Below are 15,733 nucleotides of genomic sequence, written 5' to 3'. Positions count from 1 at the left end.
AAGGTGCGGCGGGGCAGCGCTTCACGACGCGACGGCCGTAAAGTGACGCCGATTTCCTTTCCGTCTGGTGCAGAAGAGAAGGGAGGGCCTGAAGGGCCTCGTGTGAGAGTGAGGAGGGTCAAATCGGGAGCCAGTGGGTGCCAACCCCCACCCTCCCAGGTCCTCGCTCCGCCCGGACGTGCGGGGACCCAGCGCCCCCAGGATGTTTAAGAAGTGAGTAGGGAGTGAAGCTGGAAACTGATACACAGTGATGATCTCTGAGGGGTGGGGATGTGGTGGTCATCGGGTGTGTCTTGGTTTCTGTTATTTATTACTATTGCAAGAAGCAACAGCATTTTAAAAATGAAAGCTCTCGCGGAATTGTGAAAATAAAAGGGGAGAAGAATTCACACACACACCCCTCCCTAAGCTGCCTGGAGAAAGAGTGCGATTAAATGCAATATGATCTGATAGTAAAATGACCGCGGCCCATGCTAAATCACAAACGCGGTGAAACTAAGCCAGCTGTAGGTAATTTAGCGGCCTCTACATGTGCAGGGTATGTAGAAAGAGACGATTTTAAAAATAACCGAAAAAAAAAACTCCCCCCCCCCCCCCCCGCCCCAACGCATCCTTTGGCTAAATGGGGACTGAGTATGCTGCAAGAGGCGCAATGTTGCTAAAGGCAAAAACCACAGGGAGGGAGATGAGGATATTGGTATGGTGAAGCCCCTGACATCTTGTAGACCTCCCAAGGGAGTTCTCTCTCTCTCTGCGTTGTGTGTCATTTTTCTTTATCTCCTGTCTCCATGGTATGTAGAAATGTATTTCTGGGATATGGGAGGCAAGTCCTGTTTGGATGGATTTATTTTCAAGTAAGTAAATTGGGATTGCCAGAGGTGGTGAAAGGGATGTGAGTGGTGAAAGTACTGGAGTGGCGAGGAAAGGTTTTGCAGACACAGGGTTTGGAAGAGCAAGGGAACTGGTTTAAGGCCTCTTTTTCCAAGTGTTTTTTTCATAGCTCTCTAGGAACTTTAGAACAGGAGTAGTCTGAAAGTAGACCTTTGGTTGCCTAGCATTTATTGTAGATATTTTGTACACTTTCAGAAATAAAAAAAATGTTGATTTAGCAAATAGTGGAAAATTACAACTGCAGACATTTAGTGCATGCTATTTGCTGGGACTTCTTGCAGAGAATACTGAAATAGGGGACACTGGCCAGAGTCAACAATGCACTTGTGCTGTTCTTAAACAAGAGCCTGTTCCCTGCTTCAGCGAACACAATAAGTTATGCCACAAATATTAAAAAAGGGAGGTTCTTGCTTTGAAAATTTAATATGCGTGGGTGTGAAGCATGGGGATTCTTGTAGAAGAAAAGTACAAGATTGAATTAATGTTGTCTCTGATATAAAGGGTAGGTTTTAAAATGTAGTCTAGACATTTGAGTGTTAATTGCTGTAATTATGTGCAACTTGCTAATCCTTCTTGATACTGAATTGCTTAAAACTTTAGTTGCTAAACATACTCATGAATGTATATCATTGTGGGTAATGCAGGAGAAGGCACAATCACATTGAAGTATGCTTTCACAAAAGGAAACAGTGTTATTAAAATCAGAGTGGGAGAATATCTGAAATATCTCAGCACCAGAATATTTTAAGAAGTCACCATTAATTGGGTGTTTAGATACTTAAAGTCCCCCCCCCCCCAGCTCAGCCCTTTCTTGCTTCTGTAAAGTATATTGTTGACTTACAATTAAACTGGTGAGGCAGGAATAAGTGGTGAATCTGGAGATCACCTCTGAAACACTTTGATTTATCTGACAGATTTGATGAAAAGGAAAATGTATCCAACTGCATCCAGTTAAAAACATCTGTTATTAAAGGCATTAAGAACCAACTGCTAGATCAGTTTCCTGGTATTGAGCCATGGCTAAACCAAATTATGCCAAAGAAAGATCCTGTCAAGATAGTACGATGGTGAGTATCTCCTATTACAGTGTTCTTCAAGTTGCTTTTACTTCTGAAGTGTATTTGCCTGGGTCATTGGTAATGATGCTAGAATATCAAAATTGGTGGTTTGCTTAATCAAATTTTAAAAGTCTTTTGTATAGTTTGTAGACTGCTCCATAGAACCAGAAGGCCAAACCTGTCTTTTTGGGTTTACAATGAATAATAACCCCAGAGGGGAGATCTACCCTGAGACATGATTTTTATCTAGCTGAGTGGACATAAATATTGGATGATATATTCCTTTAAACTATGTTGTAATGTACACAAAATGCTGTAAATATGCGAGAGATTAATTATTTCTCTTGTGTGGAAAAATCCCACCCCATTCCAAATCACCTTTTAAACCTTTAGCTAACTTTGTGTCTTCCAGTCACGAACATATAGAAATCCTCACAGTAAATGGAGAATTACTGTTCTTCAGGCAAAGAGAAGGGCCTTTCTATCCAACGCTGAGATTACTTCATAAATGTAAGTGTGGGAGTGAAAATGGGGGCACTGTGGGGAGAAGGGGTTGCATTATTGAAACAGGTGTGTTATCTACACTTGAATGTGCCCAAGTTACTGCTCCATTAGAACTTAAAGAGCTAGCTAGTTTGTGCCAAGCTGTACCTTCTGTGCGGTATTTCAGACTTCTTCGCATTGTGGCTGCCTCCGTGTGGTGTGTGTGAAGTTTTCAGATTCTGTTGTCTGCCTTTAACTTTATACTTTCAACTTGTCTAGCAAATAGGTTGCCTGTTTGTTCCACTCTGTATTTACGTTTCTCACCTTTTCTTGCTTCCAGCTTGTGTTCTGCTGTCTGCAGAGGCTTGCCTGTTAACACTGTGACACTTCTGTTGTTTACATTTTTAACATGATTATTCTGTTTGCAAAATGTGCTGTTCTAGATGGGCTGGAGGTGTTCAAAAATGTATTTTCTTGGTGATGTTGGTCCCTAATCTTTTTTCTTTCTGTCCTTCATATTTGGATCTGTATTCAACAGATATTAAACGAGATGCCGGAACTCTGTTAAATTCTTGTGTTCTGCATCTGATGAGTGGAGAGAAAATATAAGGCAGTTGCTACTCTTGACCATTCCTTACAGATGTGGAGGAAGGAGTTAATGGGCCTGGCACTGAAGGAAGACCATGCGCTTATGGATTTAAATTTTATCCATGTGGATGCAGTGTAGACAAAATGTAATAAAGCTTGCGTCAGAAAATGAATCTTTTAGGGAAACTGTTGAATACTGTATTTTGATGGCCTGTAAGGGAATGCCTTGATAATTGTGTCCAACAACACAGTAAGTTCTTCTCAGTCCACTCATTCATCCTAGAAAGTAGACTGTTGCTGACATACACTAAATGACCCTTGTATTAGATGTTCCGGTATATTATTAAGCCCAACTGGTGTCATATCTCTTCTGATACTAACTTTTTCCCCATTCCTAGATCCATTCATTCTACCACATCAACAGGTTGATAAAGGAGCCATTAAATTTGTACTTAGTGGAGCAAATATAATGTGTCCTGGTCTGACTTCTCCAGGAGCGAAACTTTACCCTGCTGCTGCAGATACAATTGTGGTATCCTTGGGTAGTTGGTCTCTATTTAGCTTTCACTATAGCACATGGCAGAGATTACTTATATGAAGAAGAGTGTGGCTTTGAATTATTGTGTTTCCCCCCCGTCATCTTGCAGTATTAGTCTAATGGGTTACAAATCTGAGAACTGACTCAAGGAACTATCTTACAATGAGACTCTTTAATTTCTGAAGTGTTCTATTTTTTTTTTAAAAGAACATTCAGTCCCTTGAATGAGTTCTTCAACCTGTTCCTCTTTCTAATTTCAGGGGCTGGACCAAGGAATTGGCAGACCCTCTTCTATGTCTCTCTAGGATCACTCTCAACTCTGTATAGGAGTTGTGGTTTGTTTGTATTTAGGGGTGTGTGTGTATGTATGTGTGTGTATATATATATATAGAGAGAGAGAGATAGATAGATAGAGATATAGATAAATATAAGATAGCTATAGATATATCCTGCCTTTCCCACAATCTGCACAGGATCAAAGTGGCTTATACAGTGCTGATGAAAGTGCCAGTGAAAAAAATACTTTTTAAACAGAATTTTAAAAACTTTTTAAAAGATTTAGAAATTCTTTTTCCTCTACGTGTAAACTAGCTAGTAGTATATAAAGCAGACTGCCTAGCGTTCTCAATAGCTATATATTTAACTAGTTTCTCCAGATGCTCTCAGTCCAATTACCATTTTGTGAATCTGGTTTTTTCCTTTTGTTTTTTTGTTTAACAACATGTGAGATGTTTTCCTTAAGCTGACTGTTGTAGGCAATAATGGCAGAAGGAAAGCAACATGCGCTGTGTGTTGGAGTCATGAAGATGTCAGCAGAAGACATGTGAGTCTTAATTTTAAAAAGGAAATGCCATCATTCTGTCACAGAGTGGAATAATGCTGGTCCAAGATGTCACTCTGCAATGATTCTTCAGACTTATGCTGTTGGTTCCACTAATTGATTCAGAGATCATCTGGCATTGTTGTCCCCCACCACTGATGTGGAAATTGTACATTACCCTCTGCAACTCTTGTATATTGTCCATAGCCTGTTGGGAGTTATGTCATGCCCCCTAAACTTGTGTGGTTCCTTCATAAAAACTATTCCGTTTCCTTTGTTCAGAAGAGCATAATGGAAAACCCTTTCTTGTTCGATCATCACTGGTTGTAATTATACATTTATTCCCCTCCATTTTTGTGTGAATAGCAGCTGAATTTGCAAGAACTTTATTTAAATTATGTGCCACCTTTTTGCCCAGCAATAGGCCTTTAAGTAAGAGTAAATTAAGATGTACTGAATACAGTTCTTTTTAAGAGGCCATGGTGTAAGATGAAGGCATTGAAAGGGCAGCAATATGAGTTGTCCTGTACTTGGGGCTGAGATGTTCCTGTTGCTCTTGCTCCAGCCAGATTGGTGTAGTGGTTAAGAGCAGCAAATTCTAATCTGGAGAACCAGGTTTGATCCCCCGCTACTCCACATAAAGCCAGCTGGGTGACCTTGGGTCAGTCACAGTTCTCTCACAACTTTCTCAGCCCCACCTACCTCACAAGGTGTTGGTTGTGGGGAATGGAAGGGCAGATGTTTTTTGGGCAGAAGTTGTAGTCCTCAGTCACTTAATGTCTCACACTTGCTGTCAGCACTTTCCAAGATTCTTAGCAAATATGCATGTAAGTAAATAGTTGTATAAAGCATTGCACTAGATTACGGACCAGCATTCAGAGGCTCCTGGGCCAAATGTGCGTGTGTGCCCCACCCCCCAATAAACAGCCAAGAAGCAAAAGTGTGGTGTGAACGAGATTGCGTTTGTTGAAATGATTTGAGAGAAGGTCAGTGGGGTGGGGGAGGGGAGTGTCCAGCACCATTTCTGGTGAAATTAGTTGCTGAGTGCTCCAGAAGGTCATTGTTTGAGAGGGAGATTTTAGTTCTAAGGGAGGACTGGTACGCTGGAAGGAGAGGCATAATTAGAATTCAGACCTGCAGGTTTGCTTGTTAAAATCCAGGAAGGCATCCCTAACAGTGGCTGCAGTGCAGCTTCTCTCCCTGCCACCCCAGCAGTAATCTACACAGTGTCTTGGTAGTTTTGGATTCTACCTAATGTCAGTCAGAGAGTCTCTCTTGCTGAGTTGAACCAGATGACAGTTTGATTTGGAGACTAGTTCTGCTGGGCTGTGTTCCAAAAAGTTTCATTAGACACATGCTTTTTCTTTTTCCTACCTCCCACCCTATTTCTTTCACAGTGAGAAAGTCAACAAAGGAATTGGCATTGAAAATATCCACTATTTAAATGATGGGCTCTGGCATATGAAGACATACAAGTGAAGCAGCAGAAGATGTGCAGCACCTGACAAATGCACTTCCAGTAAACGTGGACTACTTTGTAATTCTTGTTTTTAACGTGTGACTGAATGTACAAATTTATTTTGTTCCGTGACTACGCTAAATAAATCAAGTGACTGCTGAGTTCCTGTTAGCTGAGATGCTTTTCTATGTATTCAGCCTTGAACACAAAAGGTTGTTAGGTTTTTTTTAAAAAAGCCTGACAAATACATTTGAAATGAGTTGACTGATCACAGAATGAGAAGGGTAAGGAAAAGTATACGTGGTGTGTTTATCACTCTTTATTCCCTTGGGTAGAGGGTGGGGTGTCAAACTCTTTTTTTTGGTCAAGTCACAGCTGCCGTACGGTGATCCAGTAGGGTTTTCAAAGCGAGAGATGTAGAGGCAGTTTGCCATTGCCTGCCCCTGTGTCACCACCAGTGTTCCCTCTAAGCTGAGTTAGTGTGAGATAGCTCACAGTTTTTTTAGCCTCCGGCTCACGCATTTTTGTCTTCGCTCAGAAAGGATGGCTCCAGAGCAAACTAATTTAGGCAGCAGCCCAGTCGCTTGCTCACAACTTTAATGCCAGTAGCTCACAAAGCAGAATTTTTGCTCACAAGACTCCACAGCTTAGAGGGGAACATTGGTCACAACCCTGGTGTTCCTTGGTGGTTTCCCCCATCCAAATACTAGCCAGGGCCAACCCTGCTTAGCTTCCAAGATCTGATGAGGTTGGGCTAGCCTGGACTATCCAGGTCAGGGGTGTCAACTGCTTAGCATGAACTGCATAACTTGATCTGCAACCCTGGACTGTGGTTTCAGAATCCAGTATTCAGACCTCATCATGAGGTATATGAAAGAGAAGCAAGGGGTATGTTGCCTGTTCGACAAAACGAGGCCTAAAACAGTGAAGGGGCCTATGTGAGGCAGTTACGAGATTGCTTATAGAAGCTGCCTCACTCAAAATATGGTGCTCTGGGTAGATTTCCGTTGGAACACTGCACCTATAAAATGCGAAACAAACTTGTATTTCCAGTTGGTTAGCAAATCTACAGCCAATCCCATTCCTCTTTTAGTCTGACTCAGCCATATCCAAAACGAACAGTGCAATAAGGCCAAAGGTGGCACATGGCTCTTAAAATGACCCAGCCCACATGCTACACTTCTTGGAAACTGAGTAGTGTGGAATATTCAACTTTATCATACTATTTGGCCTACCCTAGGTCCTTGGGCATACCTAAAGCAACTTCCTTGTGTCCTGGCTGGGGTTGCAAACAAGGATTCCATAGGTATTAAGGGATTATGGAACTAACCATTTTAACTCCTTAATACTGTAGGGGTCTGACCTTGCATGCTTTCCACAATAATTAGCTTAGAGCATTTATACCCTTCCATCAGTATTTGTTTACTTGTTTGCCATCTTGGTGTGAGAGCCAGCATGGTGTAGTGGTTCAGAGCAGCACACTCTAATCTGGAGAACTGGGTTCGATTCCCCAGTCCTCCCCATAAAGCCTGCTAGGTGACCTTGGGCCAGTCATAGTTTTCTCAGAACTCTCTCAGCTCCATCTACCTCACAAGGTGCCTGGTGTGGGAAGAGGAAGGGAAGGCAATTGTAAGCCACTTTGAGACACCTTATGCTAGGGAAAAGGAGGGTACAAAAACCAACTCTTCTACTTTATTTTTAGTCCACCTTTCTTACTGAGACTCAAGGCAGATTACACGGTGCAAGTCAATGCAATCAGTAACAGGAAGCATCTAATAAGCAATGCAGTGCACCCAAGGTACCACACTAAAACGGTAACAACATTTTTAAATTTCAGTTTTAAGGAGCCAAATGATGGTGCTGCAATTAGCCGAAATTGCTGCACTTCTTGTGATGCTAGTGAAGGACTTTGGGGGTTGGGTTGAGGACAGAGTTTAAGATGTCACCCCAATTTCAGGTGGTCCTGCTGCTACCAAGGCTGCTGCTATTCTTTAGAAGGTGCAGTAAGGCCTCTGGAATAGCCCCTTGCCCCCAATACAACATTCACAAAACTTACAGAATAGGTTTCATTTAAAAAAGGAACAAAAAGACTTAAGTTCTGTGTGCTAGTCAGATAGAAACAGTTGAATACTATTTTAATAGCAAATTTGTATTCTCATTTGACCATTTCAGAAAACCTATATATACATATATATATATATTAAAAAATAACATCACATTCTGTAAAAATAGATTTAATTTAAAGTAGGCCAAGGATATTTTCTTATATTAAATATTTACATAACTATACATTGTGTTGACAGTGAAACCTTGAATGGTTATAATCCATATAACAATCCTTGAGTCAAGTCTGTATAAAAAGGACTCGTTTGTTCTTTTTTTTCTCTCTTAAAAAAAGGACCCCCTTTCCCATTTGTAAAGATTACAAAAGCAGGTTGTGCAAAAGAGTAAATAATTACACCAATATCATGAAGTACAAAATTTGTACCAGCTTATGTACATGCTGTTTGTTGAAAGATGCTATACATTAAGACCACCCATTCATATGCATTAACCGCCATTCTGGTTGTAAGAATTATCAGTCATTATCAGAGCCCGGGGGAGGTAGGAAAACCAAGGCATCATTAAAACTGTGTCCATATGCTCGGAGCCTGTAGACTCCGTACATCATCACGTGCATATGGTTAGGAGCCAACCCACTGAACGTGATGGCCATGTCTGAACAACACCCTTCTACCACCTGTTGGGGGTGACTTGACATTGCCTCTTTAATTAGAGAACCAACTGACTTAGTGTTGAAGATGTCCTTTTTTTCAGAATCTTCTGCGTTTTCAGCGTGCACCCCAGTGTACTTCAAGCAGACAGCTAACTGTTTATCTGCAGACAGTTTCCAAATCACGCCCCCCTGTTCTGGACACTTGTCTGGATCCTCAAAAACTTTATGAAGTCGCCTCAATGATTCAATACTTAAGACGACTCCTCCATCACCATTCACATACTGCAGGTCTCCAGATGTCTCTGTACGGCCGGTGTAAAATGGCTGGGATGAGTCTTGTTTCAGGAGAAAATATTTGAGGTTTTCTATTACGGCAAACGTGGTGGGATGGGCCAGGAAGAACCAGTTGTAGTCATCCTTGTAATTTTCATAGGCAAATTTATATGCTTTCCTCATCATTAGCCACATGTCCTCTGTGTCAAGCACAATGGAGTGAAAGACTTTGACCTTTTCAGAACTGTAGAATTCTGCCTTGTCACAGTGTTTGCTCCAAGTCTCTCTCACAGCTGCCCAGTAGCTAAGGTCTTTAGGTTTGACAAGGATGATGCAGTAGACACGGATGCTATGGCTAAGACCCAGGCGTTCATCTTCAGAAAGATTTAAAACATCCTCCTTTTTGGGAGCCTGAAGGTGGCGGTGCTCATGAGATTTAGTGCTACTGTCCATCTTAATGTGTCCAAGAAGAGTGACCAGGACACAGAAGACCCCTCCTAGCATCATACCCTTCACAAACGCACCACTTTCAGAAATCATGGCTTCCAGAAGAAAACTGCCAATGAGATGGGGGGGGGGGGGGGAGATATGCATTTTGTTAGCAAGTGTAAAAACTGTAACCCTAGTTTGCATTTGTCACTGGCTGTATCTTGCTTCAGAAATTCAAAAGTACTGCTGCTTAATATTTTGCCACCAATAATGAGGAATAAACATGCACACCAAGAATCAGGACTGTTTTTACCGTGCAGAAATATTAACTGTCTGAGATAATTCAACAATACACCTGAGTTATGCCAAGTGTATTTAAGTGGATGTTAACATGGTTGTATGATGATTGTGCTAGAATCAAAATTCGTCAGACTTAAAAGTTGCCACATGCACCTTACTGTATGCTGCTTATTATAAACCATTGTTACATGCATTAAACACTGTATTTACCCTTCACAAACATTCCAGTGGAGAACAATGAATTCAGTGATTCACCAACTTGTGTTTCTTGGCAAATACTGTTCAATTGTAACAACTGCCAAGTCAGAGCTAAACGGTTTAATTTCTGTGTACCGAAATGCTATACACTGGGTGTTAGAACTTATAAAATGCCTTCTAATTACTATTAGATACAGATGAGCCAAGCCATTTAAGTAAATCTGTTGTCCCATATTCCCGACGTGAGAAACTGGGGAGCTGAATAACTGCTGCCTTCAGCTGAGTCTTTTTTTCTAAAACAGGTGTTCATTGGGCAGCTTTTAATGCACTGCAGCCTTGGCTACATATCATGGATCCATGGGGTGCCAGGTCAAAAGTTATTTATTTATTTAGGATATTTCTATGCTGCCTCTTCAGAGTCATGACACATTATAAACAAGCCGTTGGACATAAACAGAATAAACACTATCCATAAAGGAGAAACAGACCATTCAAAAGCTGGTAAGATAAAACCCCAAATTAAAAGCTTGGGTGAAAAGATGTGTGTTTGGCCTGGTAGTCGGCATCAGGTGCGCCTGAAGGGGGGAGGGCATCCCATAGGCAAGGGGCCCTCACAGACTATTTATTGAAAACATTTTTATGCTGCCTTTCTACCCAATCAGGCTCCACAGGGCAGTGAACATAAAAAAAAAATTAAAACATTTAAACAAAATACAGTCAAAATTATAAAATAGTTCAATTAAAAACACATGAACAACACTAGAAGGAGGGCCAATAACTGTTACTGGGGGTATGCCAGATGAAACAAACGCACCAAAAAAATCTTCACCTGCTGGCAAAAGATACTGATGGAGGGAGACAGACCAATCTCCCTGGGAAGGGAGTTCCAAAGTTTTGGTGCCATGCCGGAGAGGGCCCTTTCTCGCTTCAGATGGCAGAGGCAATCAAAGCAGGGGATGACCGGAGTGAGTGTGTAGACAGACCCCTGCCTCTAGTTACTAGAGACAGCAGGCTTTGAGAGGCAGATCTTAACTGGCAGGCTGGATAGTATGAGAGGAGGCAATCCTTCAGGTACAGTGGCCCTAAGCCATTTAGAGCCTTAAATGTAAGAACCAGAACTGTGAAGCAGATGGGTAACTAGTACAGATCTTTAAGCACAGGGGTGACACAAAGTCCACTAACAAGTCCCAGAACTGTGACCCTGCTTTAAAATAACATGTTTATTTAAAGGCAGATTGGCTGCATATTAATGTGGGAACTGGGTTCTAAAAATATAATTGATACTCACTTCAGCCACAGGTGTTGGTGGCCAAGGGGAAACCTCTTACCTCTCAGCTCATCAGCAGTATTGGGTTAACAACTAACAGGCTTGTTGTTATAAGGATTAACAAGACATATAAGGAATAACAGGACAACACAAGTAAAATGATTTGAACCTTCTAAAAAGGCTCCTTTTCTATGCTCAGTATTGTTATGACATCAGCAGGGAATTGCTGCTAATTCCCAAAAGCTTTGTTATTACATTGGTGGAACTTGAATATCTGGAGAGAGGGTGGAAGGAAAACATGTAAATGAATATGCAGGACTAACTACTCAGTTGAACATGATCTGTGAACAAGTATATATTGGAAGTATCTACCACACAGAGCCTAGAAAACAGAGAGATGAAGCAGGGTGATTCTGTTTATTGGGCCGTACTTCCCACCTCTGTACTTATTTGGATATTTATGCAGCCCGCATCAACTTATTTGGATAGTTATGCAGCCCGCATCAATCAGACTAAGCCATTTATTCCAGCATTCGGTTTCCTTTACTGGCCAACCAGATACCCTGGAATGCCTGCCATCAGGGCAAAAAAAGCAAAGCCTTGCCCCACTGATGCCCACCAGCAACTGCTATTCAGAAGTCCCTTTGGCTAATAGCCATTTTGTTTACCAAACCTCCATACATTTGTCTAATCTCCATTTAAAAGATATCTGAACTAGGGGCTATTGCTAATTCTTGTGGCTGTGAGTTCCACAAGTTAGTTATGTGTTGTGTCATTTTATCTGTTGTGCCCATTTAGAGGGGCCCCCATCCAGTATCACGGAAGAAAAGGTTCTCTGTATCCATTTTATAAGTTTTGGATGCCGTTTAACATATCGGGCCTTCAGAATGATCAGAAATGGGCAGGGTGATCTTTTCTTGTGCCGTCACATATTGAAAGTACTGGGCACAATTTTTAACAGCCCAGTAGTTCTTACATAAAATGATCAAGAGGATTAATTAGCACACCTATTCAGCTCTAAGCTACAAGAAAAACACCAGGCTAACTTTTAGTTTGCCTGGCAGAGAATGACCTCCCTCTTTCACTTAAGTGTTTACTTTAGGAATTCACACTGAAGAAGAAAGAACTAGGTAGTGTATTGGCCATGTTAGCTAATATGTCAGTCAGGTGACCCAAGGCACACATTAACAATAACTTTTTCATGTTTTTTAGTAAAAGTTTTATAACTCGCCCTTTCACAACTCAGGGTAGATTACAAAAATACACACTAAGATATCCAATACAACCCAGTTGGCGCTGCAAACCAACCATTACAGAAGCATAACAGATCAAACATATTAGCCTACCACACATAGTTGACAATATTTATTTGTTAATTTTTATTTAGTTCTTTCTTCAGTTAATTCAAGGCAGTGTACATGGTTGTCCCCTCCTCCATTTTATCCCCACAACAACCCTATGAGGTAGGTTACCCTGAGAGAGAGCAACTGGTCCAAGGTGGTCACACAGTGAATTTCACTGTGACCAGCAATCTGAGCTTGCCTCTATCCAGCCCCACTCTAACCATACACTGCTCTGGCTTGGCTAGCGTATATTAATTAATACACTGATCAATTCTGCCATTCACTTATAGTTATTACCATTTGGAAAGAGTCTCATGACACCTTAATGGCTGAATGAATTTATTCTGGGATAAATTTTCTTGAGCCAAAGCCCACCATGTCAGATACCACAATAAGTTAGTTCATCTTTATGGTGCCATGTGTTTGAAGTGTGTTGGCCTAACATGGATACCTCCAGGGCTTTTTTTGTAGAAAAAGCCCAGCAGGAACTCATTAGCATAATAGGCCACACCCAACAGCAGAAATTCATTTGCTTATTAGGACACACCCTTGACAGCACAGCTCATTAGCATATTAGGCCACACACCCCATGTTCGTAGAAGTGTGGTCATCCAGACACACTCACCTTTTGCTTCTTATTCTGTTTACCTTGTTTGTTGTCAAAACCCAGGGCTTTTTTATAGCAGGAACTCCTTTGCATGTTAGGCCACACACCCCTAATGTAGCCAGTCCTAATGAGTTTCTGCTGTTGGGTGTGGCCTATTATGCTAATGAGTTCCTGCTGGGTGTGGCCAACTCGGGAGCCAGACAGAACTCCGTTCCTGTGCGTTCCTGCCCCAAAATAGCCCTGGATACCTCCCTGGAATATATGATATGCTTGAGTATGAATATGGCATGAAAAAAAGGGCAAGACACAGTTATATTAAGTGAACTTCAGTTTGATGTAGTGCAGCACTGTTAGAAGGGTCTCATGTTGGTGAGGTGGGAGAAGGGAAGCCAATCCTTGTTCCACTGTGTGAAATTTTATGTAACAGCCAGGCAATTTTGTAATACTCAGCTTTTGGGAAGGATGGGATTCAAACCTAAACACATGCATGCATACTTGAGTGCAGCTCAGTAGCCAAAAGGGTGAGTGGCAAATAGAAGGTCCCTCTTTGTAATTCATTTGTCATGAATTCACTATGAGGTCTCAAGGAAGCTGTGCTTGGCCCAGCCACACCCACCCCAGCGCAATAGGGGAATAACAGTAATGACCTACTGTGCTGGATTCCGTGAAGGATTAGTGAGATACTGCATATAAAAGATATTCTATATTCAGGCTACATAGTAGTTTAGCAGCAGCCACACAAAATGGTTGTGGCACTGTAGAGGTTTTACAAGTTGATTTGGGCAAGGCTTTCATAGGCTGCCAGTCTGTTGTCATAATATGGACTTGGAAAAGTTTTCAAAAACAGACCCCTGTCAGTATTTTTTTTATCCCATAAACTTTTTGGTGGAATGCAGCAGCTAAGAGAATGCAGCAGCTGTGACAGAGTTCAAATCTCCAAAGTTCAGACTTCAGTTCAAATCCTGTCTCTGCCACACTGTCTACAAACCACTCTCTGTCAGTCTCAGCCTCCCTCTCTGGAACAGGAAGATAAAAATAACAATGGTTGTAAAGAATACAAGATAATGTACATGAAGCACTGAGAACATTATATAAATACTGAGCCTGATAAAGTTCATGAATACATAGAGTCACCCTATCTTCTCTCCTTTAATTTTAACAGAGTACCCATCACCACTCTGTACTGGATGCTTCTTTTTCGTATGGCCAGCAATTAAAAAATGTGTGGAATACCAATATTGTCAGAACTAATAGTACCAATACTGATATTATTGACACAGGCAATATCATTAAGTGTCAGATTCTTCTCTATTTTTATTCCAGCTTGTTTTTAATGAATTTGCTTGAGTCTTTCCTCCATCGGTTATCATTATTATACATTTGGCTTGGGTGCTCTTTGATTTAAACGGCTGTTGTTTTTGCTGCATTAGTGGCTGTAGCCTTTTCCTGTTTCTGCTTCATTTTTATATCAGTGTAGGTTGTTTTAGGGAGCATGGCTTCGGGCTTGCTTTTGATGTCATTTGACTGTGCTGTACACCGCCTCCAGGAAGCAAATTTTGTAGAAGGGAGCATTTAAATAAAACAACATTACTACTATCATAATTTTGTATCGATATGGCCAATATTAACAAGGCCAATGTTAACATCTTTCGTGCCGCCAATATTATGTATTCTTTGTAGAGCCTCAGTCGGATCACAATTGGTACTGCAAACTCCAGCTAGGGTCCGCTGGGAGAAGGTTTCTTTCCTCCTCCTACGTAGTCGAGAAGAAGGGGCGGCCGCTTTTATTCGAAAGGGGGCTCCGAAAACGAAACCTCAGAGAAATCTACTGAAATCAGGGCTGGGGGATCTTAAGAGGCTCCCCCCCCCCCGGAAGGATCCTACCGCACAGACATACCCGTCCACCCACCTGCGACCCTTCCTCCTCCTTCCCAAAGACTCACCTGGGGCGGACGGCAGCAGCAGGAGCCGCTCCCAAATAGTCCTGCCAAAGTCAGCGACGTCCACTCCCCTCTCAGGGAAAAGGATCAAGATCCGCTTCCTTTTCCTATCTCTATGGTGAAAGACCACAACTCCGCCCCTCCGCACCCTCCCCTCGTTACGTATTTTTTCAGGGAGGGAGGGGAAGCGGGGAAACTAAGACTACAGATACACACCGCTCATCAGAGCTAGAGGAAAACACGCGTTGTGCACAAAATTAACTTCCGGTATGTACTGGACTGCCTGTGCGGGGTATTACAGGAAGAAGCCAGAAAGGAAGGCGATAATACGCAGATATAGAATATGTGTGATGAGGGAAGCGTGCTCTATTTCTCGCCTTCCTACGCTACACTGACGTTTCTTTGCATTGGATGTCGCGTCTTTTCAACTGGAAACCGGAAGGGTTGTGAGGATTATGTTAAGGTTGTTACCTCTTTGGTAACAATTCTATGTTGCGAGAAGTCGCCGTTAGGCAGACGCTGACGCTGGATGTCAGTCAGTCAGTCTCCGCACCAACGTCGTTGTCATGGAAACACCTCAGGTGCTGTGAGGCTCGCTGGCCTGTCTCTAGCGGAGTCGACGAAAGAGCAAGGAATTAGTTGGCTGTCTTTTCTTACATTAAAACAAAAGAATTGGCACCCAAGTCTGAACAGATGTGAGCATACGCAGACAAAATAGGGACATAATTGCCAATAGAGAATCCATGATTGCCCATAGGCAATATTGCCCAGAGGTCATTCCGGCTCTCCCAGCTCTAGTTAGGGGCTATTTAAAAAGTTATGT

General features: G+C 42.0%; 2 protein-coding genes across 2 annotated transcripts; one reads left to right on the top strand and one right to left on the bottom strand.

The window, feature by feature from the left end:
• The first annotated feature begins 36 nt into the window (after positions 1 to 36).
• Positions 37 to 5,998, top strand: MCTS1 (malignant T-cell amplified sequence 1). The gene is made up of 6 exons (XM_015427058.1): positions 37 to 213; positions 1,806 to 1,958; positions 2,362 to 2,459; positions 3,419 to 3,552; positions 4,314 to 4,381; positions 5,776 to 5,998. Exons 1-6 carry the CDS (start codon positions 203 to 205, stop codon positions 5,855 to 5,857), a joined length of 546 nt encoding a protein of 181 aa, XP_015282544.1. The 5' UTR covers positions 37 to 202; the 3' UTR covers positions 5,858 to 5,998.
• Positions 5,999 to 8,090: 2,092 nt separating this feature from the next.
• On the bottom strand, positions 8,091 to 14,978 carry LOC107123730 (C1GALT1-specific chaperone 1-like). The gene is made up of 2 exons (XM_015427061.1): positions 14,914 to 14,978; positions 8,091 to 9,382 (listed from the first exon to the last, which is right to left on the bottom strand). Exon 2 carries the CDS (start codon positions 9,364 to 9,366, stop codon positions 8,416 to 8,418), a length of 951 nt encoding a protein of 316 aa, XP_015282547.1. The 5' UTR covers positions 9,367 to 9,382; positions 14,914 to 14,978; the 3' UTR covers positions 8,091 to 8,415.
• Between the last annotated feature and the right edge of the window lie 755 nt (positions 14,979 to 15,733).

Source organism: Gekko japonicus, unplaced genomic scaffold (assembly GCF_001447785.1).
Source record: "Gekko japonicus isolate JY-2015 unplaced genomic scaffold, Gekko_japonicus_V1.1 scaffold425, whole genome shotgun sequence".
Classification (NCBI taxonomy): domain Eukaryota; kingdom Metazoa; phylum Chordata; class Lepidosauria; order Squamata; family Gekkonidae; genus Gekko; species Gekko japonicus.
This window is presented reverse-complemented; position numbering and strand designations above follow the sequence as displayed.